General features: G+C 36.0%; 3 protein-coding genes across 3 annotated transcripts; all 3 read left to right on the forward strand.

Moving 5' to 3' along the window:
- The first annotated feature begins 1,534 nt into the window (after window positions 1-1,534).
- LOC18590536 (uncharacterized) lies at window positions 1,535-7,877 on the forward strand. Its single transcript, XM_088809363.1, has 6 exons — window positions 1,535-3,059; window positions 3,674-4,701; window positions 4,994-5,731; window positions 5,982-6,290; window positions 6,462-6,710; window positions 7,073-7,877. The coding sequence occupies exons 1-6, from the start codon at window positions 1,829-1,831 to the stop codon at window positions 7,535-7,537; spliced, it is 4,020 nt and encodes a 1,339-aa protein (XP_088665489.1). The 5' UTR covers window positions 1,535-1,828; the 3' UTR covers window positions 7,538-7,877.
- Window positions 7,878-9,158: 1,281 nt separating this feature from the next.
- STP2 (sugar transporter 2) lies at window positions 9,159-11,512 on the forward strand. Its single transcript, XM_007016111.3, has 4 exons — window positions 9,159-9,455; window positions 9,747-10,066; window positions 10,188-10,817; window positions 10,923-11,512. The coding sequence occupies exons 1-4, from the start codon at window positions 9,326-9,328 to the stop codon at window positions 11,379-11,381; spliced, it is 1,539 nt and encodes a 512-aa protein (XP_007016173.2). The 5' UTR covers window positions 9,159-9,325; the 3' UTR covers window positions 11,382-11,512.
- A 3,553-nt stretch (window positions 11,513-15,065) lies between these two features.
- On the forward strand, window positions 15,066-19,276 carry LOC18590539 (uncharacterized). Its single transcript, XM_018128121.2, has 9 exons — window positions 15,066-15,405; window positions 15,498-15,702; window positions 16,012-16,102; window positions 16,401-16,546; window positions 16,990-17,233; window positions 17,350-17,454; window positions 17,538-17,720; window positions 17,984-18,185; window positions 18,537-19,276. Exons 1-9 carry the CDS (start codon window positions 15,255-15,257, stop codon window positions 19,028-19,030), a joined length of 1,821 nt encoding a protein of 606 aa, XP_017983610.1. The 5' UTR covers window positions 15,066-15,254; the 3' UTR covers window positions 19,031-19,276.
- The last annotated feature ends 91 nt before the right edge of the window (window positions 19,277-19,367 follow it).

The following is a 19,367-nucleotide window of genomic DNA, read 5'->3' on the forward strand; positions in this document are numbered from 1 at the left end:
GGGCCCCAGCTTTCGATTGTTTTTTGTTTTTTGTTTATTCGGGCTTTAACTTTGAGCTGCGATCTGTCCAAATGATGCGATAGTTGGGCTGCGCACTAATCAAAACGCACACACTGACATACGTGCCGATACGAATCCTACGATATCAAATGAATCTTAAATATATAAATATAAATTTTTTATTATTTATTAGATTTTTTTTAAATTAAAAATATGAGTTTGTTATTCATATAGTTACTTAAATCTTATTTTCAAGGTTTAGGTTGTAAGAAGTTGGATTTAAGTTTAACTCGTAACATTTGATATCAAAATAGATTTAGATTTTTATTAATATAGATTTCATGAGTAATACAAGAGTTGAGATAAACTCAGACTAGTATAAGGGTTCTTCTCTTTTACTATTAAAAAGTTAATACAATAAAAGCGTTGTCTGTGAGTCTTAAACATATAAATATGAGTCTTTTTATCACCTATCAAGCATATAATATAAATATGAGTTTCTATTACGCATATATTTTGAATTGAGAATATTAATCTATAATTTATAAGTTTATTTAAACTCGATTTTCAGAATTTAAATTTGTACGAGGTTAAATTTAAGTTCCGATATGTGAAACATACACATTCTTTATATATAAAAACAATTTATTTTATCATTTTTTGGAAATAAAAAATTATAAATAATATTTTAATAAATTATATTAATTTATTTATTGATATAACTTTGAGTTGAAATGAACAGCTCACTCTTTGAGGGAATAAATTGTGCCTTTTTTAGGGAGGTTGCCAAATGAACTTTTTGTTTATTAAAATTCAAAATTTATTTTTTATGAATAAAAAGTGAAAAAAAGTTATTAATGTTTTAAGATTTGCATTTAATTTATTGTTAATGTATAATAAATACATTATTACTTAATTATAGAACGTCATGCCATCAATATATAATGTTAAAAGTTTTAAAGCATTTCAAAATAAACATTTTAAAATTATAAGTATTTATTTTTTAAAATTTTTAATTTTTATTTTATTAATTAATGATGTGTCAAAAATTTATTCATTATATAAAATTTAGTACGCTGATAATATATCAAAATATAAACTCATATGTTTCACAATAAAAAAAGAGTAGCAACGTCCAAATCTTAATTTTGTTTTCTATTTAATAATTTATTTCCTTTATATTGTATTATTTGAGGCTTATCATGAAAAAAAGAATTGAATTATTTGAGTAACTCATTATTTTATAAACAAAAAATATAAATCCAAGTGAGATTCATATTAATATATAATGATTCATGAAATCATATAATATTGAGATGAAATTTAAGTTTTTTTTTAATCTATATTTCCCTTCCTAAAACCAGAAAGGACTAATATTGCAAATAAAAGAAAACTACAGGTGAGTTGAGTAAATTGTGTAGAAATTCGAGGTCATATGACTAAAATATACATTCTTTGAAGTGTTAAAGACAATATTAACCGCCACTTCCTCGTATAGCTGTTTTCTATTTTGTCCTATATCGTCCCCCATGAATCAGGGGAAGAGAAAAAAGAAATGGCAGAGGAAGTCCTAAATTAGAGGATCTCAGATGAGCTATCCACCATGAAAACCCCACATCCAAAAACCACTCCCTGACCTCTCTTTTACTTTCTTTCTGTTTTTACTGAACAAAAAAGAATAATTGAGTTTCCATTAGGTTTCAAATGCAGGTTTTCAGCTGGAAATCTTCAGTCATTTTCTTAACATTTGAGTAGGTATAGTGGATTGCTTATACCCAATTTGGTTGTTTTATTGTCTTGTTTTCTGAAGATTAGATAGGAGATAAAGATGAGTATGGATGCAAAGGGCATTCGACTTCTTCTCTGGAGAATCATTAGATTTTCTGGGAATTGTTGCTATAAATTTGTCAGGAAATATCCACTCGTTTCAGGTGTTCTTAGCTTTGTTTTCTTCCTGTACATAATTTTTCCTTCTGTTTTCTACTTTTTGATGTATTCTTCTCCTATCCTTGTCTGCACTGTTGTTTCCATCCGATTTTATTTGAAAACCAAATATCCTGAATATTTCCAATGGCTTAAGAAACAAGACAGTGAGAGACCATCTGCTAATGTAAATAGATCAAACGATCCTTCTTTACGACCCCAGAAAAGTGTAAGAAGAAATGCTAGAAAGGAGGTCGTAATATGGGATAGAAAAGATAGTGAGGATAGGAACATGTTTTTTCCAACAAGTCATTATGACAGTCTGTTTAGTAAAACTAATTTCTTGGAAGAAAACCCGAAATCGATCTTCGAGGGGAAAGGGAATTCTAGTATGGAACATGGAGAGAGTTCCTCCCACAATGATGCTGGAAATGATCGAGCAGTTGATGATCCGAGTTCGACATCGAAACGTCATAGCGTGTCGGGTGATAGCTTTCAAGGGCAGTCAGGAAAAGGTCCTGACGGTGGTGGTGTTGAGGTAGAGGTAGAAAGCTTGGAAGAAGGGGAGGATGAGGATGAGGAAGAGGTTCAAGAAGAAGGAAACAAGGCTGTGGAATGGACGGATGATGATCAGAAGAATCTTATGGATCTTGGTTTTTCTGAGTTGGAAAGAAACAAAAGGCTGGAAAGTTTAATTGCAAAACGAAGAGCTAGAAAATTGTTGAAGATGGCAGTTGAGAAAACCCTGATGGACAGGGATGGTAATCCCCTTAGTCAAATTGCTCCAATTCTAACTGTAAAAAACAACCTTCTGGGTGTTTCTAATCCCAATGAAGAAGGATTACAAATGCCTGGTTCTGCCCCTTCCATCTTGTTGCCTGCAAAGAATCCATTTGACCTACCTTATGACCCACTTGAAGAAAAACCAAATCTTATGGCAGATAGTTTTCACCAAGAATTCATGGCAGCCAACCAAAAGGAAATGCTCCTCTGCAGGCATGAGAGCTTCTGTCACGGACCTTTATTTACATTGGAAACCACTCAAGATCCAGGGGATGCACAGTTTAACCCCGATTGGAGTACTGAGAAACGACCAGGGGAGGGTCGAGCAGTTTCTAGATTCAAAAGGCAGTCAGGTAAGGAAGAGATAAAAAACTTTCAGTATGTGTTCCACTGTAGAGATCCTTGTTTTATTTGGATAAGCTGTAGAGGTACATTTCTTGCTTTACTTATCCAGAGCTAAACCTTTTTCTATGTTAAAAAAACCTGAACCAATATGTTCTTTCAAGTTGAATTAACTTGGGTTTGAATGAAACTTAAAATGGGGATTTGAAACAAAGGAAATGGTTAACAGGAGAACTATGACAGAATTTTTCAAAGCTTTGAGGCGCATAATCAAATTCTTTAAGCCATTCTCCCCCACTCAAGTTTACCTTTCAGGTATACCCATTCCAAAGAAAAAAGTTCCTAATGACCCTCTCTAAAACAGTGTAAAAAACAAGGACTTTGAGTAGACTAGAGATAAGGTGAATGAACATATTCAGGACAAAGTTTGATCGGGCATTTTGCCTTCTGTGAAGTCCATAGCCTTTTAACCATCATATCTGTCAGTATCCTAGATACTAATTCAATGTAATTACTCCACATTCTATATAGAAGTTTTCCTTTTCCATTTACACTAGTTCCTAACTTTTCAACTCACTTATTGTTCTGTTATCTAATGGAATAATTTAACACTTACCCATTTCAGAAAAAGAAGGTCTCCACCAGCATAATTCCTCTGGTGTAGGAAGTAATACTGATCTTGTTGAACTAGAAGACTCCAACCACAATGAGGCAATAAACTCTTCAGAAGTGAGACATGCAGAGACTGTAGAAAGTGCGAACAATAGGATTGGAATAGGAGGGAAGGTGAAAAACCCTCATGATCTGGAGCCAGGATTAGATAGAGGAAGTGTAGTCAGAATGGAGACAGATTCCATTAAAAACAATGATTCCGGCTATTCATCTTCATCTGATGAATTGATCTTAGATCAAACAAGCAAACCTCCCCAGATATTTAGTGATCATGTGCAAAAGACGCTTAATCTTTCAATTCCTCCTAGGGGGAAAACTGTGAGTAGACTTCCCTATGATTCCAGCCCATCTCCATCTGAAAAGCGTAGGACAGACATCAGTTTATTTCTCGCAAATAGGCGATATGGCCATACACCAACCTGTTCCATAGCTTCTGACTTGCAAGTTGAGGTCTCGGAAGTTGGTTCACCTCCATTAACATCCGATGGAACAGTTTCATCTGTTGATGGTGATTCAGTTACCTATGATGCGGATGTTGACAGGGATATCAATTCTGACAGTGAAGAATTGTGGGGTGGTTCATTTAACCTATCAAGATCAGAGGCAAATCGAGTGAAACTGAGAGAACTACATGATATTAGTGAAGAGAATTCTGTTGAAGTAGAGTTATCAGGTTTAAACAGGAAACCTGAGGAGCCAATTGTTTCACCCTCTCCATCTGAACAGGAGGCCAAGCAAAATTTGAATAACACAAGTTCAGTATCTTCAAGAATAGATATAAGTGAAAATGGTCCATCCCATCCTACGAACAGAAACCGTGAAACTCCGGAAGATGTGAAACAAATACATGAAGAAGTTGAGGGATTCAAGACTTTCAATGTTTCTGAGACACTATCACCTGAAAATCCAGGGAAAACTATGCCTTTGATGGAGAAGTCAGTGGTTCATTCACCTTCTGAATCTTGTTTCGAGAAGCCAGAGGTCAGTTAGTTATTCCACCACTCTTCTGCTCTATTGAGACTGGTAAAATGAAAGCAAACCTAACAGTTTGAACATTGAGTGGTTCAAATGAAATGAGATCAAATTTGCCCTCCTTTTCTGTGTATCCAGTTACTATTAAGGCTTACCTTCTTTAATTGCAAATTTAGCAAAATAAAAATATATTAATCATTTATGGATGTTATGACATATACTTTTTTACCTTTTATTTGCTGGTTTCTAAAATATCAGGAAATTATTAAACTAACCCATTGCAACTTTGGCCTTCCAACAGCAATTTATTGAACCTCCTACAGAAGACTTTAACATCATTTGTAGGATGAAGCCAGTAACTCATGGAGATGTTTACACTTTAGACTTGAAACCATCTGAAAACAGAGACAATGAAGCCCAAATATTGATTAAGCCTGCAGCTGTGGGGGAGGTGAGACAACCAGCTAAGGAAATCAATTTAGATTCCAGTGAGTTCAGGCAAGGGAATTTAGAAACATCTTATGAGTCTAAAAACACTATGGAAACTGGAAAGGAGAAGGAGGAAAGCCAACCTTCAAAGTATATTGAAGAAGATACTCGAAACTTAACTGAGCATAACACTGGGGATGCACCAAATATAGTTCAAAATAGAGACGACTTGAATTCTGTTCCAGATGGAATAGATGATCAGAATGTTACAGAAGATAATGTTTCTGGAGTGAAACAAGGATTTGGTGGTTCTATTGCAATGGCTCTAAACCCAAGATTGGTGATGGAGCAATTTTCTGTCAGCTCAGTTTCATCTCCAAGATCTGTATTACCACAGAACATCCTGGCAGATCAAATACCTATTTCAATTGTTGAGCAACGGATACAAACAGATGTACCTCAATCCGCTATGGAAGACATAGTGAGAGACAGTTCAGCAGATGACCAACCGCATGAAAACCTGACTTTTAACATGCCCCAAAATGCGCAGCAAGTGGTTGAGAATTCCATAGATCACTCATCCAGTAATTGCAGTCTTGAAACACTAGAGGTCAGTATGAGAGTATTAGTAAATCATCTTCATAATCATGAAATCATATATAATGTTCAAGGCTTATGAATTCAAGTGTGAAAACAAGTTTACAATGGAGTACAAGTTCCTTCATTTTTTAAGTATCTTTCCATTTTCTTTTGTGCCAATCACCCCAACTCTCTCTTTCCCCCCCTCTTGTATGCGTGCTAGTTAATCCTAAAGCACACCTTCAGCATTTTGACTCACAGATTTACCTAATATTGAACAGGGATCATCTAACACGACACAGAAAACTACTAATTATAGCACTGTCCATAATATGAATGAACTGGTGTTAGAAGACATGCATGGCAAGGAAGATTCTATTGAGCATAACATAAAATCCAGTGAAGGTGAATCAGAAACTATGATGAGTTCTAAGGATACTAAAGAACTATCAGGACCATTCAGGGAAAGCGATCCTGGTTCTGTTGAGCATCTTGAAGGGGGGTCTGAAAAACTGATTGAATATGACACTGGAATCAGTCCATCAAATGTTAATTCAGATGTTCCTGAAACTATGATAAGATCAGAAGAGGTAATGCCATGCTTAACTTTGGCAAAAGATCCACATACTTGCTACTCAACTGACACTGAATTACAACAGCAATAGATATCCATTCAGTTATTTGATTTAGTAATTTTTAAATGAACTGAACATGCTGTAAACTGATGAGGTAATATGTGTGTTTTTTGTTAATTCGTACAGGAACCAACAAACTCTCCATGGAAGGTCATTAAGGAAGGCAACATTGTCGAAAATATCAATGATTCAGTAGTCAATGAGAAGGTAGACGGGGAGAAGTCGACAACTAGTGAAGGAGAATCCCAGTTCTCAATCAGACTGGAGGCCGTCAAGGGACCTGAAGAATCAAATGAACATGAAGCTGATGTGAACAAAAAAGAAGCACATGAAAGCGATAATACAAGCATTCCTGAAACTGCAACACAAGGAGAGGTAATATAATAGTATAAAGTAAATCATTCATAGTTTTAATTGATTCCAGCTAGCAAGAAGATGACAAAACAAAAGAAAAAAGAACTACCAATTTGAAAGAACCATTCAAATACCGAATAGCCGTGAACTATTGAGTTTGTTTCCCCTCTGAAAGAGCAAATAAAGAATGAAAATTAGATATATTTGCTCCTTCACTGAATAACAGTTTCCTTTATACTTCTAATTATGTATTGCCTACAATCCATTTCTCACAGATAAGCTTCCTTCCGTTTTCCTAGCTGTTTTTTTATTTTCTGCAGTGTTTATGATAGTCTCAAACATGCTATTTAGCTATACTGACATCGAGCTGGAACCTTTCTCAGAAGTCTGCAGCAGAAGTTGATAGTATTGGCGAAGTGAATGACTTATTAGCTGATAATATAACCAACAAAGAGATCTTGAACCATGTTCTTGATGGTGAAGGTGAGCCCCAAATATTAAGTAGACGAGAGGCTGTCATGGAACCATCAAACACCACCGAGGCAACTAGCGCAGGAACTGTCGAAGATACTGAACATGAATCCAAAAGACTGACCGATGCTGAAGCCAATGCTGGCCTATCAACTTCAGCAGAAGAAAGTGATAGCTTGAACAACATTAAAAATGGTGATGCACCAAAATTGGGGGAGGATGATCTCAAGGACATTGAAAACATCCCAGCTGCAGGTGATATTACAACGGGTATACCAATCGACCATGAGATTGCCATGGAAGCATCAAAAGCAACAGAATCTGAAGTCAAGGCTGTCAACCCTGAAGAAAATGATAGCAATGCAGTGGCAAACTGAGGCAGCACATGTACAAATGGCGCATCTGGAAACCATCAGTTTAGAGGCAGCGTCTGCTATGCGGAGCAACTTTCACCATAGAGAAGCTGAAAGGAACTCTCCCATCCTTGGATCAATCTAGTAATCAGCTATTGTAAATCTTGAACATATCAATTTTTAGAGAGTATATATATATATATACACACACACTAGGATATGTTAGAAAAGTAATATAAGAAAAGAACTAAGAAAGGTTGGCTTGAGGCGTGCCGTAACACACTATGTTTAAAGAGTTGGTACTCTTAAATTGAACAGTCACATTGGGAGAATAATCACATTGGAACACCGGTTAATTGTTCAATCTCGCTGTTTGATATGCACTAGCAACCATAGCTGCACATTAATTTCCAGCAATAACAAGAGCATGTTCTTTTCCTTGCATGAACCAACTGGATAATTTGTTTAGTCCCTTATTGTAATTTCACTCATCTGATCTCTGCCCCGTCTCTTATTACACTATATCTATGAACTGAATCACCACCGTATACAGAGATCACCACCAACTCTGCAGTCAGAAGAACAAGAACTAGCTTTGAATTGATATCGGTAGTCAACATCGCTTTTTCATCAAATCTTCTCCTTCTTTCAACTTTGTCCTGCTTCTGGAATTAATATCAATTTTAGAAACACAGGCTCTTATTATTCCCTCCTTCAAAAAGCCCCTGACAAATCCAACCCCGAAGACACAGATTAATATTTTATCGAAAGCATTAACTCCATTAGAAACCTTGTCGTACTTTGGACAATAAACAAGGTTTGATGGTTTGCAAATGTATTTAATATTATCAGCGGCTATCATGCACTCGTCAGGAAGGAACACGTAGAACATAAGCTCTCTTGAATTTTTTGAAACAGTAAAATTGTAAGAGATAAAGAGAAAAGAGGCACCAATGGGGGCACAGATAGGGGGCAGGGGATTATCAAGAAAAACGAATTAAATCTTTCGGTTGTACTGGTATCTGATTAAATCTCACAACTGAAGACAATAAAATCAAATCAAATCAAATATGAAATATAAAAATAAATAATAAAAGGGTATAGTACTTATCTTTTTTTTCTTTTGCAATTTTTTTGAAAGGCTGTGCTTGCGTTAATTACCTATAACTCAAATTTGAGTTTTGCAGTTTAAACCAATCACGTTACTTTCTGGTTTAATTAGTCTTCAACTGTAGAAGCACTAATTGTACGGAAGTGAACACGTTAAAATAGGAATTCAACTGATAGTCAAAGTCATCGTTTTAGTTTTATAATAAGATTTAATTAGTAGGAATACTCATAGTAGAAGTATACATATAAGAATTAGGATGTAAAAGCATACGTTAATTTGACTACTCATTCTAACTAGGATTTAGAGTCCAAATTATAATTAATTATTGCTTTTAAAAAATAATTAATTTACACGAATTAGGATTTAAAATCCAAATTACAATTAATTATTAAGAATTACGATTTAGAGTCCAATAATCATTCAAACTTGATGAAATTGTGTTTCCGTCAAACTCGAATACAAAGGATGAGGATAAGTATATATATACAAGTGATAGACACCTGTGAACGGCACCTACGAGTTTTAAACATAGCTTTTCCGTTATCATCGTGATTGTTTGCTATCTGCTCGTTGGTTGAAAGGTTTTTAATTCTCTGTTCCTTGAAAGTTCCTTCTTTCGTTCTCTGTTCCTAGAAAGAAAGTTGTTTCTTTCATTCTCTGTTCCTTGAGAGCCTCTGTGCGAAAGTTGTTCGATCAGTACCATGGCAGGTGGTGTAATCGCTAGTTCCGGCAATCGGGAGTTACCCGGCAAGCTGACGAAGCAAGTCCTATTTTGCACGTTCATAGCATCGTTCGGTGGCTTCTTGTTTGGTTATGATATTGGAATTTCAGGTTTACCTCTTCAATGACCAACTTATTTTATATTACTTTTATCTGTATTTATTTTTTCGTCATGATTGATATTTACAATATATTACTCCAATTATTCCTGAACACTCGATTATTTGATAATATATTTGTATGATAGGAAAAAATTTGAAGTTGTCGGTATTAAATATTTATTTAATTAACAGTTCTTTGATTTGTGTACAATGATTTTGATAACTAATTAAACATGCAATAATAATATTAATTTTTTCAATTAAAATAATAATATTAATTAATGACACTATATATATATAGGGGGAGTAACATCAATGGACGATTTCCTGGAAAAGTTCTTCCCGAAAGTTTACGCCAGGAAGCATCGGGCAAGGGAGAACAACTACTGCAAATTTAATGACGAATACCTTCAGCTCTTCACGTCCTCACTCTACCTGGCAGCCATTTTCGCTAGCTTTTTATCATCCATGTTTTCTAGGAAGTATGGACGAAGATGGACAATCGCAGTTTCCTCCCTCTTCTTTCTCGCTGGTGCCTTTCTGAATTTAGGTGCCAAGAACCTGGGTATGTTGATTGCCGGAAGGTTATTTCTGGGGCTCGGTCTTGGATGTGCTAACCAGGTAACAGTCATCGAAGTCGTATAGCATATACTTAGAACTTGTTGCACTGCTTTACTTTCTACTGTGTTAGATTGATTGTGCTAATAAAAGTTGTATTATTTTGCTGTTAAAACACAAACAGTCAATACCAGTCTTCATATCAGAAATCTCACCAGCAAAGTACAGAGGAGGACTGAATATTGTGTTCCAGTTGTTGATCACCGTCGGCATCTTTATTGCAAATCTTGTTAATTATGGCACTTCAAAAATAAAAAATCATGGTTGGAGGATTTCTTTGGGTGGTGCTGCTGTGCCAGCTGCGATACTCTTAGTGGGCTCTTATTTCATTGTGGACACCCCCGCAAGTCTCGTAGAGAGAGGGAAGAAGGAGGAAGGTTTAAACACTCTGAAGAAGATAAGGGATTCTGATAATGTTTCCGAAGAGTTTAACGAAATCGTTAGAGCCACTGAAGTTGCCAATAAGATTAAGCACCCTTTCTTGGAACTAGCCATGAAGAGGCATAACTGGCCTCCACTTATTTCTGCCACGGTTCTTCACTTCTTCCAACAGTTTACAGGGATGAATGTCATCATGTTTTATGCTCCGGTGCTGTTCCAAACTATGGGATTTGGGGGAGATGCGGCCTTAATGTCAGCTATGATCACCGGTGCAGTGAATATGTTTTCTACCCTTATTTCTAATTTCACCGTGGATGTAGTTGGGAGAAAACGGCTCCTCGTTGCTGGAGCTTTAACTATGTTGACTGGCCAGGTTAGTCAGTCAGTTAATGATTGATGTTACAAAATACCACCAGAGATTATTGCTTCTAACATATATTATGATAATTAATTTTTTCTATTTTTATCTTTTTTGCAGTGTGTGGTTGGGGGACTTTTGAAGCAGTACTTATTATCTACAAACTCAGTATCTCATATTGTTTCCATAGTTGTGGTGATCTTCATCTGCCTGTTTGTGTTTGCATATGCATGGTCATGGGGTCCCTTGGGGTGGCTAATAGCTAGTGAAGTCTTCCCGCTGGAGACTCGAAACGCTGGTTATTTCTTTGCCGTCGGCATGAACATGCTCTGCACCTTCATTATTGCTCAAGCATTCCTGACCATGCTCTGCAATATGCGTGCCTACATCTTCTTCTTCTTTGCTACCATTCTTGTCATCATGACTTGCGCAGTTATTGCCATGCTCCCTGAAACAAAGGGTATCCCAATGGAAGAAATGATGGACAGAACATGGAAGGTACACTGGTTTTGGAAGAGGTTTTATCAGAACGAAGTTGATGCTGAAGTTCAGCTTGAAAAAGGAAAGCCAGCTGCTTAAATATATATGTTCTAGCTTTAGTTTTGTTTCTTTTTTGGTTTTTTTTATTTCAACATAAACTATAGTTTATCTTTTTCGTTGAACTGTACGGAGGTTTTAGTTAATAATGATCAAGTCTTTATTTATTTTCATTTTCCTTTAATACTTTATAATAATAATAATTTCTTTGAGCATAATTATTTGTCATATTAGTTAAAATTAAAATTTGGAAAAACAAGATATTTAAAAATTTTGAAATTTGGATTTTTCCTAAACTACTTTTGAAAATTTTAATTATTTATAAAATTATAATAATTAATGATCCACAAACTTTGGTTGTTATATAAATATATATAGACTTAAATAAATAAATCGTTTTATAGTAAATATTTAAGTACACTTTTGTATCTCCTTGCCATATTTCAAAACTATCTCTTTAAAAGGTTTAATAATTTTTATTGTGACAATTTCGATTTTGATTTTGTAAGGTCAATTTATCTAAAACATGTCCAATAATGTCAAGCATAAAGGTAAAAAGATAAATTTTGAGTAATACATTAAACCTGTGCTTGAATTTGAATTGCAAATTTGCGACTGATAGCCAAATTAGGTCGAAAAATATTTCTTGATCTCACAAGTATTAATTATTCTCATTGCAAAAGGAAGTGAATTTTTAGATAAACTTGTTATTAATTTACTCTATGCTACGCAGTAAAAAGTAAATTTTACATAAAGAAACAGAAAGTATTACTATAAAAGGAAAAGTTTATGATAATAGCCAGTCATTTTGAAGAGTTTGCTAAGATTTAGTAAGCGAAAATCTGAATGTAAATTGGATAATATTATCCTCGTTAACAAAATGATTGAATTCTATGCAACTAACGATAAATGTCCCTCAAACCTCGCCATGGTTCTCTCTACTTGTTGGCTCAAGTCAATTGAATTCTCTTCTTGAAAACCCTTTTTTTTTTTTTTTTTGATAAGCCCGATAATGTTTCATTGAAACAAATGAGGATTCCTGCAATTGTAACCCTCCAGAGAAACAAAAATTTCTGGGCATTTGAGCCCATTCAATCACACCAGCCCTGTACATACACCTCATTCAATCCACCTTGGAATGTTCATCCTCTTAATGTCTTAGAAAACTCAATATTATACTAAATGAGTCAAAAAGCTACAAGCAAAAATCACGGTCGAGCGTAACCATTGAAGTATAAGAAGATCAGGGGTGTAGACAATGTTGACAAAGGGTTTGAAAGAGTCGTTGGAGCCACTGAAGTTGCCAATAGGATTAAGCACCCTTTTCGGCAACTGACCAAGCGAACTAATCGGCCACCAGTTGTCTCTTGCATTATCCTTCATGTCTTCCAGCAGTTTATGGGAATCAATGTGATCATGTTTTATGCTCCGGTGTTGTTTCAAACTATGGGATTCGTGGGGCAGTGCATCGCTTTTATCAGCTGCCATCGCCGGTTCAGTGAATGTATCGTTCTACTTTTATTGCTATCCGCAGTGTGGATAAAGCTGGAAGGAAAACGTTACTCATTCCTGGAGCTCTATGCATGCTGGCTGCACAGGTCATTTAAATTATTCACCTACTAGACTATGAAAAAAATGAAAAAAAAAAAGATTATTGCTAACAAAGATTTATGATTTCCCTTCTTTTTGGCAGTGTGTAAAGGGGGCACTTCTGCATACGTATTTGAAATCTACGAACAAAGTATCTTTCCGGGTTGCTGTAGTCGTGGTGTGTTATCTGCTTTTTTGTGAATAATTATGCATGGTCATGGGTTCCCATCGGGTGGCTAATAGCTAGTGAAATCTTCCCACTGGAGATTACCTTCATTATTGCTCAAGCATTCATGACCATGCTTTGCTATATGCGAGCTAACATCTTCTTCATCTTTGCTGCGATACTTTCCACCATGACTATCGGAGTAATCGCCATTCTCCCTGAAACAAAGGCTATCCCATTGGATGAAATGGTTGAAAGAGCATGGATGCAACACTGGTTCTGGAAAAGGTTTACAAATTACCTAGTGGCGATGACATTGAAAAACAAATGCAAGGGCAGCTTGAGCAACAGGAAATTAAGCGCGTTGATTAAATTGTACATCTTCTATTAATGTTCTGGCACAGCATAGATATTATTTAGTTCTCGTATTTCATAACAAGCTACAGTTTTATCTGTAAGGTAGGGGGGGCTAAGCAGTAAGTACTCTTTTTTTTTTTTTTTTTGAAATTTCAATTGAATTGATAAAACGGGAACAAAAGTTCGCCTCTTTACAAAAGACTAGAATATTACCCGGACCTTTTTGCACCCTCTCTTCTTTGCTTCAACATCTTTTCTCTTTCTCTCTATTTGCCCTTCACGTGGTTGACTCTTACCCCTTTGCACCCCTCTCTTTCTCTCTCTTTGCTTCAATATCTTATCCCTTTCACTCTCTCCGTCCTCCATGCGGTTAATTCTAGAAGTCTCACGTTTCCTTTTAAGTATATTATAAAAGTCATAACTTTCTACATGATAACTTATGAGAATAAAAATGTGATCAAATATAGAGCTAATTTTGAATCTTCAATTTATACATGTTATAGATTTTGTCAAGTATGCTTCGTACAAAATAAAGGGGTATGCCCTCACAAAATCCTTTTCACCAACCAGGAATCAAAAATAGACTAGTAAAAAGACCTTGTACACCTGCCATACTTGACCAAAAGAGAAGACAACCCACCTAACCTCACCACCTGCACAGAGTCCTAAGGCTAAAAGAAATTAAAAGCCGTTCCCCTGTAAGACCAAAAATCCTACTCGTCAATAATTACCTGCAGTCAAAAAATGCAGCTAAAGAGATAAAATGAAATCACCCCTATAAATTGATCCTCTGCTGCTACTCCTGAAGAAAGAAGAGGGACAGTGAACCAACTCTCCTCAGGCAGGACTGTTATAACTAGAAGCCTTCCCCCAAACGGTGAGCAGATTTTCAACCCTTCTTATCCCTTTGTAAGAACTCTTTACCCTTTGTATTGTCTAGTTTTGCTTATCTTTTAAATAAAACTCTATTACAAGCTGTGTGTACTTTCAGAAATTGTTGCAAAGGCTTCAAAAGAATTTTCTTTCAATCTTCAGTGGTTTATATAGATTTTATTATTAATTGACAGAATCTGCCAAAGGTACCAGTCTCAGTATTTATTTTTTTCATTTGTCTAATATATAGTACTAGTTTGGTTTTATAGCTTTGACATAATTGCCAAAACAAATTGATAAGAAGTGAAAACTGAATTGATAACTTCATTCAATGCTAAGGTATTTGCAATAGGAAAGTATAGTGATTTGATAAACCTAAGAAGTGTCCTTAGATAAGATGACACGTGAACTTAAGTTACTGATAAGGTTTGAATCTCATCGTCGTGTCAAAATAAACTTCGTTACAAAGTATATAAATTGCAATTTATGAAAATAAGCTTGATTAAAATTAATAATAAATCTAATTAATCATAAACAACTTAAGATTTAAATTTTTGAACCGTGGGATTTTAATTTGAACTAAACCAACTGCAATTGCTTATTGCTATTTCCTTTTTTTGTGCCAATGGCATATTGATTATGACACTGAACTATTGAAAGTTAGTTATAGCTTCAAGAAACGTTGGAAGGGAAGACGGGTAGTTTATCGACAAGAAAAGCAGAAGTCAACTTCCTTTAAACGTACGGTAAGGGCCCACAGTACTCTAAAATAACCACCACTAGTTCTCGTTATGTTGCAGCCGGGACTAGTCTGCAAAAGCCGCCCTCACCGAAGCGTTTACCATTCTTGTTGATAACGTCTTTGAAATAAAGTTAAAGCCAAAGAAAAATTGCCCTTTCCCCGATCTCTGTTCAATACAACTGGATCAATGGATTGCGTTTACAAGAACCCTAATGCACCCATAGAGGATCGAGTCAAAGACCTTCTTTCTCGAATGACTCTACAAGAAAAGATTGGCCAAATGACCCAAATCGAGCGACGTGTCGCCGATCCCTCTGCTCTCAAAGATTTTTCCATCGGTACCCTTTCTTTTAGGCACTTTCTCGAGTAGCTTGTTGACAATTATGTACTTTGGAAAACGATAATTGGCCACTTTTTCATTTTTTGGCAGGGAGTATACTTAGTGCCGGAGGAAGTGGGCCATTTGAGAACGCACTGTCATCTGATTGGGCTGATATGGTGGACAGGTTCCAGCAGGCAGCACTTGAGTCGCGGCTTGGGATACCGCTTATATATGGGATTGATGCGGTCCATGGTAACAATAGTGTCTATGGTGCCACTATATTTCCTCACAACGTTGGCCTTGGAGCCACTAGGTTTGTTTTCACCTTTGAACCCCCTCTCCCCCTAGTTTTGGTAGTAATTTCTAATGTGTTTTGATCAATGGCAGTGCTGACAAATAAAAAGAAATGAAGATTGTGATATAATTTTTCCCCAAATCATTAAGTGCATTAGAGAGAAAAAGGAAAAAAAAAAAAGTCTTAAACAATTCAACTAGAAGAAACTAGGTATTCTTGTATTTACCCTTCTTTATTTCCTCCTTCATGTTTGTATGGTGGAAGATTCATGGGAAGATTATTTAATATATGGTAACAGTAACTCTAATTATTCGAAATATATGATAGAGATGCTGATTTGGCTCAAAGAATTGGGACTGCAACCGCTCTTGAAGTTAGGGCAAGCGGCATTCAATATACCTTTGCACCGTGTGTTACCGTAAGTCATTGTAAACATAATTGGTCAAACGTGCCTCTATTTCTACTGTTATTCAATAATTACCAATCAAAACAAGGAACGTGACTTCAGTAAGCCAGTAACGCACTTTATTAATGTACAGCTTGCACCTATTACACTAATATGCAATATCACATTAGTTTTTGAATCATAGTTCCATGTGAATATTGGACATCTTATGTTCTAAATTTTTTTTATATATGCCTTGTGTTATTTTTGTCTGAACATCAAGTTGAGTTTAAAATAGAGTCTGAGCAATTGTTTTAATGGATTATAACAGGTATGCAGAGATCCCAGATGGGGAAGATGTTATGAGAGTTATAGTGAAGACACAAACAGTGTTAGAAAAATGACTTCAATTGTTACAGGTTTGCAGGGACAGCCACCAGTAGGACACCCGAAGGGCTACCCTTTTGTAGCTGGCAGGTAGATAGAAGCAATCACTAAAGACACTTTTTTATTCTCACTTCTTCTTTGCGGTGTTTTATTTGTTGGCTTTCTTTTTGCATTTTTATGCCTATGCATTTTCGTCTTGGTACATTAAAATATCACAATTTTACATGCTAGTTTGGCAAAAGGAAGATTTACTGGTATCTGGCCAACATATACCTCCATAAAACAGGCCTTGTAAAATCCTTGTTGTATTTAACTTTTCAAGTTAGCAATCATTTGTCTGTCACATTGTGTAGCTTGTCTGCACATTTTGCAGTTCTTTGGCCATCTAACTGCAAAAGAAAATTTCATGCTGCTCACCTTCTAATCCTTCATATGTTATCTTAACCTATATTTGTATTGGATTTCTGTATTAACAGCCATATACCTTATTAGGTAGTTGTTGGAATATTCTCATTGATTTTGCTTGATCCCAGAAACAATGTTATTGCATGTGCTAAGCATTTTGTTGGAGATGGCGGTACTGAAAAGGGTATAAATGAGGGGAATACCATATTATCATATGATGATTTAGAGAGGATCCATATGGCACCATATCTGGACTGTATTTCTCAGGGGGTTTCCACCATTATGGCATCATTTTCCAGTTGGAATGGACGTAAACTTCATGCTGACCATTTCCTCTTGACAGAAATTTTAAAAGATAAGCTAGGTTTTAAGGTAGGGAGCCCTATCCTAAATGCCCTATAGATTTATCCTGAAGTGCCTATTATAAGAAGGCATTCATTTGAAAAATGTAATTAGCATATGTAATTCCAGAGGAATGTTCTGTCCAGGGTTTTGTGATTTCTGATTGGGAAGCACTTGACCAACTTTGTGAACCTCAAGGCTCAAACAATCGTTACTGCATTTCTAGTGCTGTTAATGCTGGAATTGACATGGTATGCATTGTTTCCAAGAGTCTAGGATCAAGTTTATCTTTCTTTGATGCATATCTTCATTCCCTGACTGAGAAAATATGCAGGTAATGGTCCCTTTCAAATATAAACAATTTGTGGAGGATTTGGCATTTCTGGTCGAATCAGGGGAGGTACAGATGTCCAGGATAGACGATGCTGTTGAACGAATATTGAGAGTGAAGTTTGTCTCTGGTCTTTTCGAACATCCCTTCTCTGATAGATCTCTGCTAGATATAGTTGGTTGCAAGGTAAATTTTGAAGAGTTCAGCATCTGATGTATTCACCTCAATTATAGAGTCCTTCAGTGTCTCAACGAACTGAACTATTGGAATATCATAATTGATCAATTTCTAGCTTTTGAAGTATTTTCAGGTTATTTACCTCTAGTTATTTTTAGAAAATGCAGTGCCTTTTGATTGCCTAGTCCTTATTTATTTGTATATGTCCTTGTTGATTTTATACTGGAGAATGAACAATTGGAAATTGAGTACCAACTCTAATTTTCCTGCAGCTACACAGGGAACTAGCACGTGAAGCAGTTCGGAAGTCCTTGGTTCTATTGAAAAATGGAAAGAACCCAGAAAATCCTTTTCTTCCATTAGACAAGAATGCTAAAAGAATTCTTGTTGCTGGAACACATGCTGATGATCTTGGGTACCAGTGCGGAGGGTGGACAGGTACCTGGCATGGATGCAGTGGCAGAATTACAATTGGTAAGTAGTTATATGGCCCATTTGTTTCTCTCATCCGAACCTTCCATTCTCCATTTCCTCATTTTTATCATCTCTAGTTTCTTTCTATTGTTTCTCTTCTGGTATGCTCTCTGACAGTAAATTAATCAATCATTTGTCATAACTGCAGCCATACCATCCTTCAACGAAATGCATGCATAGACTCCTGATACACAGTTTTCTGTATTTGCATATATTTGATAAAAGGATTGCCTGACTTTACCATGCTTGCTTAGTATCTGCCAATAGACTATAACTTTGCTGCAACAAGATATATTTTTTGTATTCCTGAGTTCATATAGGCATCAGATTGATGGGTTTATTAATTTTTAGGCACAACCATCTTGGATGCCATTAGAGAAGCTGTAGGAGACAAAACAGAGGTGATCTATGATCAATATCCGTCACCAGACTCCTTAGCAGGGAAGAACTTCTCTTTTGCCATTGTAGTTGTTGGTGAACCACCTTACGCTGAAACCTTGGGTGACAACGCAGAGCTTGTAATCCCTTTCAATGGAAGTGACATAATAAGTTCAGTTGCTGACAAAATCCCCACATTGGCAATCCTCATATCTGGAAGACCTCTGGTTTTAGAGCCATGGCTTTTGGAAAAAGTGGATGCTCTAGTTGCTGCTTGGTTTCCTGGAAGTGAGGGAGGGGGAGTAACCGATGTAGTGTTTGGAGATTTCGAATTTGAGGGTCGGCTACCAATGACATGGTTTAGAAGTATCAACCAGCTGCCAATGAATGCTGGACATAATTCATATGACCCTTTGTTTCCCCTTGGCTTTGGATTGACATGCAATAAGGAGAAATCTGTAGAGTAAGTGGTTTGATGGCATGATTGAGGAAGAAATTTGCTTGCCCATTTAGTAAATATCTTTGCTTTTGGATTTATTCTGTAATAATGCAAATGATGTGCTCAATCACATTGCCATTCCACCTGAATCCTTTTTTTTATTCCAAAGTCATAATAACGTGAGTGGTGCTTAGACTTAGAGCCCCCTCCCTCCTTTATGCTGATGATGATGATTTATGGTTTCTTCTGAGTAAACTTAAATCAAGACACAAAATCACTGCCTCTTCTGGTTCCTAACCAAATCCCAGACTCCAAATAGTGCTAATTATCATTATCTTTATTATATATAAAAACACGAACTCCAA

Source organism: Theobroma cacao, chromosome 9 (genome assembly GCF_053813885.1).
Source record: "Theobroma cacao isolate CCN51 chromosome 9, ASM5381388v1, whole genome shotgun sequence".
Lineage (NCBI taxonomy): Eukaryota > Viridiplantae > Streptophyta > Magnoliopsida > Malvales > Malvaceae > Theobroma > Theobroma cacao.